Source organism: Haemaphysalis longicornis, unplaced genomic scaffold (assembly GCF_048455015.1).
Source record: "Haemaphysalis longicornis isolate Haplotype H1 unplaced genomic scaffold, Haemaphysalis longicornis Haplotype H1 scaffold_5, whole genome shotgun sequence".
Classification (NCBI taxonomy): Eukaryota; Metazoa; Arthropoda; class Arachnida; order Ixodida; family Ixodidae; genus Haemaphysalis; species Haemaphysalis longicornis.
Genome location: NW_027526385.1, coordinates 82,492,717 through 82,503,889, shown reverse-complemented (window position 1 = coordinate 82,503,889; position 11,173 = coordinate 82,492,717). Strand labels below are relative to the sequence as shown.

Sequence of the window (11,173 nt, the reverse complement as noted above, 5' to 3'; positions counted from 1 at the left end):
TTGATGCTCCGATAAGCACTCATCCATCGCTTTTGTAGATCCCTTTAGTGCACGCGTCCGTGCGCGATGCATTGGTGGCACTGAGACGGGAGAATTCATCTAGGTGGATAGCGAACGCGTCAGCAGGCCACAGCTGAAGGGACAAGGCCCGCCCGAGCACTCATCTCTCACGTCTCTTTCACAGCCTTCGTAGTCACTTCACACATACTGATGACGTCACTCGAACTCGTCCAGCAAGTCGGGGGAAAATGATGGCGTAGTTGTTAGAGACGATGACGTTGACTCAGGGCCTCGTCGACTGGGAGGTGTTCGTCCGTCCCGGCAAGGTGGCGGGCAGGTAGTGTTTTGCGCCTACAGAAGACGCGCGCACGGCCGTCATGCTCGCCCACCCCCGAGAACCACCTTTCCAGTCGCGTGCGAGCCGAGTGCCGAAGTCACGCTGGGGTGAGCGCGGCGCAGAGCACGCCCGCAGCTTTCGTGATCGTGGATGCATCGCACCACTTCTCCCTCCCTCCCCCGCGCTTCGCTCCCCCGGCGTGCCCGACGACTGCACACCACTTGCACCGAGAGCAGACGTTTTGTGCCGGCCCGAGGAAGCGCGGAAGGTTCCTCTAGATATACACAGCAGGGCCTCGGCTCTTTTTTTTTCCTGGTCGATCCGGCGAACCCGAAAAAAAGAGACAGCAGGGCCAAGCCAAGCCAAGCCGGAAAGAAGGAAAGTTTGGAAACGCCGGGGCAATTATCCGTTAACGAGATTTAGTTAGCGACTGTGCCGTAGAACTGATTATGTGGTGTCTGTTAACTGAAGAAAGGGCTGCAAAAGAATTGCAGCATTGTGCGGTGGCCTGCTTATCTTACAGCACTGCCAGGAAAAGTACAACAGAAAATTCAATTATCTTCCCTTTTCCTTTCAAGATTACTACACCTGCCTTTGATGTTTCAAGTTATTATTTACTGATTGGTTTCACCGCATTTCTTGAAGACGTTACAGAAGAACTTACGGCGTAAGAACCACGACTCTCCGCTTTTACAGCACATTTGCATTTTAAACAACCTTTCCCACTCTTTAATAGTTTCAAAAACAAATGATTTAGAGAACAGGTTCGTCGTAGCCGGCAACTTCCTTATTTTTAATACATGGTCACTTTTACGCCAGTAACTGTAGCTTTATTTAAAAGGTTTTTTTTTGTTAATATATGTCAGTTTTATTGCTCAATGTTTCCAAAATACTTTCAATCGCTCTATAACTTACGACTTGTACAATGTGTGAACGAGCTGAAAGGTTGTTAGCGAACATAGTCGAGATCTCGTAGATTACGCTGCCCTAAAGACGTGTATTTGAGAATGTGAAACAGAAAAATTCTCTAGGCTGTCCTTCGACTCTCTGCACGTGATTTCTCTCAACGGATAGTCCGATTCAGCATTAGTCTCAGACTTTGGGTTTTGTTGCAGGTTATGAGTTGCGAGTTCTCACTGCTATTAGCTCGTCTTCATCATCATCATCTTCGGGTGCAGGGATTGCATAACGAGAACCTAAACTATTTCTGTTCGTTCTTCCCTTACAAGCATAGCAGTAATCGCTTAACTATCGACTGAAACGAAGTTTTCGTTTCATTTATTAAAGCGAAAGCTATCTTAATGGGACCGACGGCGTCCTGTTCAAAAACTAATGCATTTCCCCATAGACCGGTTGGTCGACCGAAAAGCTCTGATAAGATCTCTGGACACTCGCGTGTGCGTGAGACCGCGCATTCGTTGTGTCAAGACGGAATTACTTGAAACTCGCGAAAAACACTGACCATAAATCAGTCGTGAATGTCATTGTGAAGTAATGAGGGGTGTGGTTAAGAACATTCACTTGTCTCTGGTTTCACTCTTTGTAGAGCCACGTGTGTGAATTCAAGTGACGTCGCATGGGCAATCGTTGTGGGTGTTACTTACAGCTTCGCTTTCCAACCACCTTCACAGCGTGGATTGGTGCCAAATTTTTTTTTTCGTTTAATATACCTTTACAGGTCCGGATGCATTCGTATCTAGTTTGATAGGTATGTTTGAAACCCGCACGACATTGGAAACGCCAGTATTAAGCACCCCCTTTCAGGAATAACCAATTACTGTTCAATGTCTTCCATAATCAAATCTTGACTAGATATAGACGCAAAAGTTGTCCTGACTGAAACACGACCAACAAACCCCTCAACTCAGCAGGGCTGAACATATAAACGCCGTTAACACAAAGCTTAGCTTTCTCGCGCTGTGATTGCGGACCTCCCCTCCCCTTTTACCACGTCCACACTAAACTTTATGATAGACGTCTTCGCATTAAAAGCAACACTAATACTACTATGTCCTTATCCATCCTTCTCCGGGGAGTGTGACTTCACTCCTTTCTTCCTTCCGTTATTGAGGGGAAGGATGATCGCCGCTGCCTCTTATGATCCCCGCCGTGGTCCTCGTCCTCTTCTCACGTTGCACCTTATATTTAGGGAGTAGGGGATAAAATTTTGGTCATGATGGTTAATCAAAGCGAACTGGCTGATTGTGGGTCTTTTGAAATTATGGGACAAAATGCGTAAGAAAGGACGAGACGAACAGAAAGAAGACACCTCACAGCGCAGACTGGAGTGTCTATTTTCTGTTCGTGCCATCCTCTTTTGCGCATTTTGTCCCACGATGATGGTTGTCTCGAAGGTGCGTATCGACGTAATTACACAAGATAATTTCCCTCCTGGAACCGGGTACACGCCATATTCTAACATGGAGTACTCCCACTAAGTAACTCCTTCTTATTGGCACGAGCGATACTCACAGGAAACTTGTGGCAGTGTCTCAGCTTCGTCAACAATCGCCAATATTTCTTGGCCTTAGCCGACTCGCCGTAGCCGGGGTGTATTGCGATAAAGCTGTCAAGGCGGAACATTGTGACGTATGTGCACACATTCGTATACAGACTAATGTTTCGCTGGGGCTAGTCTTGCATCTCGTTCTTTGATGAAATTCGAGAGCAGCCTTCTAGCCAGGACGCCAGGGGGTGCATCACTGTGACTGCGCAGCCCGGAACGTCTTCGAACACCCCACGGGATAATAGGATTGGGTGTTGATTAGGCAAACAAATGCTCAAATTAAGGGTAGAACGTAGAGATGGGCAGGATAAGTCAAACCGAGGACCGATAAGTGGTGGACTACAAATGTAGCAGTTTGGATGACAAGGCACAGGGTAAGAAGCTGAGCAGAACTACAGCTTAGTAGGGGGAAGAAGTAAGAAAATTTAGGAGCAAAGAGGAAGTCTACAGTCAGACAGGATACGAGCGATTGGAAGTCCGCAGGAAAGGCCTTCGATTTGAAGTGGACTTCAGAAGGGTGTCGATGATGAGGACCACGGCGTATATTCGCGCACAGATTGAGCATGTTGCGGGACAGCCGAAGAGATTATTATGCAATACATGTGGCTTTAGACACTCACGACTCGTATACAGCGATTTTCGCCCCCAATCGAGAAAGGGGCCGTGATGAGTGACGCCGGTGTTTCCCTTTTGTCTCGCGCAGACCGGGCGTTTCTGGGAGGGCGACCGCTACCCAGCCGGCACCCTTCGCACCACCTGCACCACCACCTGGCCGCGGCGCACCACCTGGCCGCCCACCCGGCCTCCGTGACGGGCCACCACTCGCACCCGCACCCGCACCACCACCACCAGCCCTCGTCGGTGCAGCACCCGCAGGGCGGCAACCCCAGTTGCTCGTCGAGCGGGGGCTCCGGCTCGAGCAGCGTCCACAGCGCCGCCTACCGGCCGCAGGCGCCCCTCGTCAAGGGAGCCGCGGGCAGCGCTGCAGCCGCCGCTAGCGCCAGGGCGCGCAGGAGGAGGATGAAGTGCCTCATCTCCCTCGGACTCATTCTGCCCGCGCTGGCCGGAGTCATCGGTGAGTCAGTCGCCGCCGGCCGTTTTAAATGCAGAGCATTTCAGTAACTCACGATGTCACCCGCGTTGACGTCCGTCGTAGTCCGCACCGTCGTTGTCCGCACCCCTCCCCCCACACTATATATATAAAAAAAAAACCACCCGGTGCCTGGTTTCGATCCCTCGACCCTGCGGGCGGAACGCAATGTACATGGTGCTCTACCCACTGCGCCACAAAGCCGACACAGAATGGGAGGCTACGAACGCGCCTTCTATCCTTGACTCATTCAAACTACGTCAAGAAGCTGCTGATACAACGCATTCACTACCACCAACTCCCCAAACACTAAACGTTAACGCAATACACCCACCCCCTATGCGACGCATTTACTCGAGTCCCCCTCGCGGGGAGATGGGACCGCCAAAAACAACGCGTTGTGGACTGCGCAGTAAGGTGCCGGAACGTGCGAGAACCGCTCGCGCTGTTCGTTCCAGGCAGGGGGCGCGCGAGCACTGCGAAGGCGGGAAATTTGAACTGCTTTCGGCAAACCTCCGTTCAATTCATCAAGAGAGAAGTGAGACAGGGAGGCGAAGAGCGTGATGGGTAGTAGCAGTAAGCGGATAACGGTGCCACAGGCCGTTATGGCGAATCACTGCTCTGCATTTACGACAGCTTTCACGTTGAGTGGAACGGCTTTAATTTTTTCAACATAGCGGTCCTTGGGGCAGCCGTGTTATCATTGGGATTCGCTAGCCTAGCTCCGACTAGTGTCACGAGAAAAGGTATCGGAGTACCGCCACTGAGGCGCGCAAGTCAGCAACGGCGGCCACTTTAGTGTTTGTCAGTGTTGAGAGATTGCCGCATCTGCGGTCTCGCCGCTAACTTCGACAGGGTCGTTGGTTAACAACACTGCCAAAACTGCAGCGAAACGGTATATTCAGACACACTTCTGCTCCTGAAATGATGCTACACGCGTTTGATTCTTGTTCGGAACGACGTCAGCCGCGCGCAGCCGCAGAGCAGGGAGGACAAGCTTACACTACCCCAGTTGATCGCCTCAAAACGCATAAACAACAAAATGGCGGCGCCCATGAACCGTGGCAGTGCAAACAAATATCACGTGATGAAAACTGACCAATGATCATGGCGGCAGCACGGCACAATGAGAGAAAAGAATGCCGATACCCTGTAACCTTATCTAGTGACGCATAGCTCCGACGTTTTTGGTGTGGTCAACAGGAAGATCTATCCGCGCATACGCAATACAATCCAGAGCTGGCCGAGATGTTATAAATGTTTACAGATTAAAATAGCTTTTAGGCTTCTTCGCCTTGGGAACGTTTCTAGCTTGCTCTGGTTTTATTGGCGCGCATGCGCAGCACAGTTCAAAGCATTCCGAGATTTTATCAAGGCTTAAAGATTGAAAAGACATTTCCAGCATCTTAGTCCTAAAACAATCCGTTTTATCATCGGGCCGTGCAGGCCACGATATAATTGGCCCAGTCGACAGGATGATCTGGCTCCGTATGCGTAGCGTGGTCCAGAATATGCCAGGATGCTGTTCTAAAGGTGTAATTCTTTTAAATTAAACTGTCCTGGAAGCAGCCATCTTATGATTGCGCTGTGCTTGCGCAGACCTAAATGGCGCAGTCAATATGATCCTGTCACGGCGCATGCGCAACATTATCTATACCTGCCTAGACGTTATCAGGGCTTAAAGAATCAGTTGTCTTTTTCAGCTTTGTTGTGGTCGGAGAAGCTGTTGTATGATTCGGCTGCGTTAGCGCCGATTTAATTGCCGCAGTCGACAGGATTACATCACTGCGTGTGCGCATCACAGCGCCGTCCAGAACATGCTGAGGTGTATTTTAAAGAATAAAAGGTCTGCTCTGCACTGCTCAAACAAAACAAAATGCAGTCGACCTGTTTGTACATTACCGTTTATGGCGAATTCGCACCTATCATGAACTGAGAGGGAGAACGAGAATGTTGTGAATTAAAGTAAGCAGGAACCATTTCTGTGTCCAAGACGCGCCATCGTGAACCGCTCCTGGAGAGGATGCGGACTAGGAATGTCGACGCAACAACAGAACGCACGGTTGGTGTAAAAATGGAGGTGGAGATAAAAGAATAGCAAGAAGTGGCATGATGTAGATAAATTCGAAAAGCAGGAACTTGCGAGGGCACGTGAGCTCTCTTTACAATATAGTGATTGTGAAAGCATTGCCTGTTTTTGCTACTTATAATCGGCCAGCAAGCCAGCGCACTATATTGCAAGGTGCCAGTAACGTAACAAACCATCTGGGTCGAACAAGACGCCCACAAGCACCAAAACTAGGCGGTAAGCCTTTTCTCGAGATGAAGGTATACCTGCGGGCTAAGCAAACTGCCCTTGAGAGATCATAAGATCAGGCGTTTCATTTTGAGCCACATTCTACTCCTCTTTTCTCGCGACATTCTGGAAAATGTAACGCGCAACATCCTCGCGGAAGAGCCTAGCTGCACGTGTGACAGACGTTGTTGTTTTGAGTCAGCCGTTGTGTCATTCTTCTTTCGCCACGTCCGTGTAAGAGACCGCACGTCTTGAAGAATCTCTCGTCCTCGTCGAATTACGGTGTTCCACACATATCCACGGTATTTTCGTCCCCGCATTACCGCATGCGCCGCGTCTGACCCCAAAGCCACGCTCTCGTATCTCCCTCCGCGACGTGGCGTGCGTAGGTCGAGTCGTTGGCCTTTCTCAAATCGTGCGTCATAAATGTGGAACGTAAAAAAAAAACACGATCAAGGTTTAGGTCAGCATAGTCCTGGGAAATCCTCGGGGTGTCGCTGCTCACACGTTGACGAAACCAACTCACGATCTCAAAGACAGTTTATAAAAACGCGAATAAAGCTGCCAGATGTCGAATTTTATAGATGTAGCTCAATACAGATGAGAATAAGCAGGCGACGTTAGAAACAGGGTAAAATTCTGCAACGTAGAGACAGCGAGAACTGCCATGAATTGTACAAGAGTTAAATTACGGTACGAAGTTCTCTTCCAGAGCAAGCCATGGTGAAAATCTACATCCAGGTAAAAAGCGCCATATGTACGCAGCTATAGAGGTACTGTGACGGGAAAAAGGTTTCTGGAACACGAAGAGGCCATTCAAAGGAATTTCGCTATGCAGCCCAACAGTTAATAGAAATACCTTTTTGGAAAACTTAGGGCCCTAACAGTGCCTTACAGGGACGTCGTGTATAGCTGCTATGGCCAATATAATGTTTGCGCAACTGAAACTATCGGGCTCTGTTAATATCTGTTCGTGGCAGTTCATACAAACAACCGCACAAGAACAGAAACGTCGTTTCTTTTTTTTAAGCCAGAAAGCAGGCATTCGCTCAAGACTTACTCAAATATTTCAGCGCTATGCCGTATATAACGCTACTGCTAGGAGCCGCTTATAAACGTGACAGGCCACTAAGCCCCTTTCCTGCATGCAAATTTTTTTTACATGTACGTGCACGCTTAGAGAGGTCAATCATCGGAGTGTGCGAAACTTCTGTACACCTGATTAATTCGTTCATATATACCTCGATTGTGTCGCTTTGGAACAAAATCGACTTTGGGAGGTAATGTCGGGTAAGGACGCCACTGATCGCCTGAATTACGGTTTCAGTTAGTCATAGCAGCCGCGCTTGTTCTGAGCAATTACCCCGTTTCCTTTCCTGGACAGCACCTCTCTTTTCAATGCCCTATATTGTACACGAAAGAACATCTCCGCATTAACTTGCCACTCAAGAGGTTTTCCACGCCACGAGTCCTTTCATGCTGTAATTTCCCTAATAGGCTTCAATGTTACCTGGCGTGCAGCTTCTAAACTACTTTAACCAGTACTAGACGCTGCGAATTTACTTTTTAATAGTTCTGCGCTTACAGAAGCTGTATGTATAATGATTTTCCCGATGCCATCGTTTTCATAACTAACCATACTCCATCCGCCACTGTGTAACCACTTATCTTTTACATTCGCCCTCGTCATTGCTCTTAAGCCTTCAGCCTCCCACTGATGTCATCTGTAGTCCACACAAAACGCACTGCAGGAAAGACAACTTCCTCTGACGACGACGACGATGATGATGATGATCGTGGATGAAGTGAAGCAAAATTAATACGCCTCCTGTGGTCGGAATCGAACCTGGGTACCTCGCGATATGAAGCTAACGTCTATCCGATTGCACCATTTCCGCACTGTCGAAGCAGTTTGGGTTTGGAGAAAGGCCTGTGGACGTACGAAATTAGACAGAAAATATCAACTACCCTTGTGTCGAAACAACGGTGGGGGAACGCGAAGCTATTTAAAAATCAAGTCCACCACCAAACTAACCAATTCAGAAGTGAGCGGACACACATTACATCACCTTATTATACACATAAGGTAGGAATCGCGTTACCACCGTATCAATCATCATAAATAAATAGGGCTCGCTCGTTTCTGGGTATTTTCATGCCCCGTGCTACCATTGTATCGTAAGCCTCACTTGGAACATCAGGTTTTGGGGGCGAAGACCCTTAGGGGCTCGGGCTGTTGGCGTCTCATGTCGTCGTCGTAACCGTCCTCTCATGTAGTCACGGTAATAAAACACCGGGACACTCGTTTACGCCTCGCGCTAGAACGTAACGCGTGCTAAGAAAACACCGGCAACTCGTTTACGCCTTGCGCTGGAATGCTTCGTGCTTCGAAGACACGATACTTTTACAGCGAAGCTGTGTACCTCTACCCCCCAATGGTTTCATCTCCGTTGGCAAAAACGCCAAGGCGCCAAGAGTACACTTATGCACTGCATGCTTCACCCCTCCCCAGGTTTCACGTTAGTGGAGATGGCTCGGGATCTTTTCGATGCTTTATATTACTGTTTTCCGGTTTTTGCACGCGCTTAAGTCATGCTCGGGGACTGCAGAGTCTTAATAAATAAATAAATAAATAATATCAATGACGCGTGCGGAAACTCCTCCCTGAATACCTGAACAGATTGGCACCACCGTTCGAGAAACGTAGTTTATCGACATTCTTGTTGAATCCGCTAGCAGTTAGTTAATTGCTCGCTTAACACGAGTCACCTCAATTGCATTATTATCGTCCAATAGCTTTGTCACTTTTCTTATTGCATGTTGTATTTATTATTGTCTACTCTAAATCCTAAGGCTGCGCAGCACAGAGACACTGTAATACGCGAGTCGCGATCGCCTAGACACATAGGGTGGGGACCTGGACGAACAGGAACATAAATACCTAAAGAACGAGTCCGCGTATGGCTAACGGCATTTCTTGTCCTTCGACGTTTGCACTTGTCCCCAGCCGACGAACGCTGCAGTACTACCCAATTTAGCCCACTCTTTTTCCTTTCCCAGCGATACCCCCCTCCCTCTCTTGACCTTTTCGCACGCGGCTCTCATTCGGCTCTGTCGCCGCAGGGACACCGCAAAGGAACGCGACAAACGTTGGAAAGGGTTGCCGCGAGTAGCCGCTGCTGCTACTACGCAAACGACGTACGGGCAGCTCGAGGCGAAAAGGATAAGGGAAAAGACCGCCACCCTCGCCTGTTTTTACGTCAAGTAAAACAACAAAAAAGAAGGAAACTCCGAATGCGAAACTGGAACGCAGAGTCGTCGGCCGGTTTCGGGATGTAGGTGAGGAGCGGCGGCTCTCGGCGAGCGCTGCGTCGTCTGCTATCGCTCAGTGACCGCTCACCGGCCAGATCGTCTGCTACCGAGACGAGCAGTTGAAAGACGCGAGCCAGCGCAAGTAAATAAAGGGGAAGAATTTAAACGAGAAAGCGATGCTGAACGAATAGATGAGAAAGTGAGAAGACGAAGAGGAGAAAAATAAAGGGCGGGGGAATCAGAAGGGCGTTTGCGTGCGGCTCTTATCAATCAATCAACGTAACGAGGATTCGGGTCGACCAACCCTATCGCGAGCGATTTCTTTGGGATTCTGTACGCCTAAGGCAAAGTCGTCTGCTTCAGAAGGGGGCAGCCGCCTTGGAGTGCGGATAAATGTCTAGCAAACCAACGCCATCGACCTACAACCGTTCGATGATGCGACAAGAAAGAAGGTGACGACATGACCTTCGTGAACTTGTAACAGGGCCGTTCCTGAACTTGTAACAGGGCCGATGGCGAGACTGTCGTAAACGCCCAGACAACTGCTCGTGAAACCCAAAGCGAGAAGACAGAAGGTTGTCGACGCGACGTGCCTGGATGGCACTCCCAGCAGGCATCGACATGTTACCAGAAATAGCCCGTAGTGGACTGTATGTACAGTCTCGAGTATGCGCGGTGACACAGTGGATAAATATTCAAAGCAACTGCAGGGATTGAGGCCGAATTCCAGACGGTAGCGAGAAGGGGTATAGGTGCTGATTTTCAAGCCTTCTGCAGGCCACAATCTGCTTCGTAATGGCGGTATTTAAACCGCAAATCGAAAATAATTAGCACGCATAACTGCTCACAGTCGAGTGCCGGTTAGCAAATAAAAAGGTTGATGATGTCAGTCAATGCAGTATGGAATGTCTCTGATGGGAGGAAATGTGAATTTCCCTTGGAAAAAACAAAAAACAAAACAACACGCTCATATAAATCTTCGCTTTCTACAGAACTATACTTCTGCAGCGGTCATGTAAACAGCCACCACGGCAGCGCGTCCGTTGCTCTCTACACTTTATCACCAAGCAATTATTTCAGCATTAAGACAACAAACTGTTATATTGTCACGTGGCCAAAGACGACGCAGTTGTCTTCAAGAAAAACAAGTTTATTGGAGCGAACTTGCGCTCCCCTAACAACTCAAAGAATACAGGCGGCGAGGCAGCAGTCAACAAAGTAACGTGCGAAGGCGAGCGCGTCGACGATTAGAATTTAAAGCCGTGGCGTCTGCTCTGCAGGCTTTTCTTTATGTTTCGGCGCGAGTGTTTCTCGAACCGTCGATTTACATCCAGAACAAAGAAGATTAGGCTGTTCACGTTAGTTCGGAATGCTCTCCCTATGAGAAGAGATAACACAGGTGGCATAGAAAGAAAGAATGGAACTCGCGCTTCCCTTGGCACACAGATAACACAGACCGGCGCAGCCGGGCGGTAAAAGCAAAACATAAATATAAAAACCAAATGCATGGTTCGCGGCAATATGATGGACGCTTCGACAAGCAAAAACGCCCAATATGGCCGTTGGCAGCGGCGAACCTGATTACGTGCAATCGGCGAATTCGAGACAAAATGACAGGGTAAAATTTAGAGA

The 11,173-nt window shown here is 48.9% G+C and overlaps 1 protein-coding gene across 1 annotated transcript in view; it reads left to right on the top strand.

Moving 5' to 3' along the window:
• The first annotated feature begins 272 nt into the window (after positions 1-272).
• Positions 273-11,173, top strand: part of LOC144139794 (uncharacterized) — a 73,996-nt gene continuing 63,095 nt past the window's right edge. Inside the window, exons 1-2 of the mRNA XM_077672050.1 lie at positions 273-333; positions 3,547-3,918. Coding sequence (XP_077528176.1) covers positions 273-333; positions 3,547-3,918 — 433 coding nt within the window. The remainder of the gene's footprint in view (positions 334-3,546; positions 3,919-11,173) is intronic.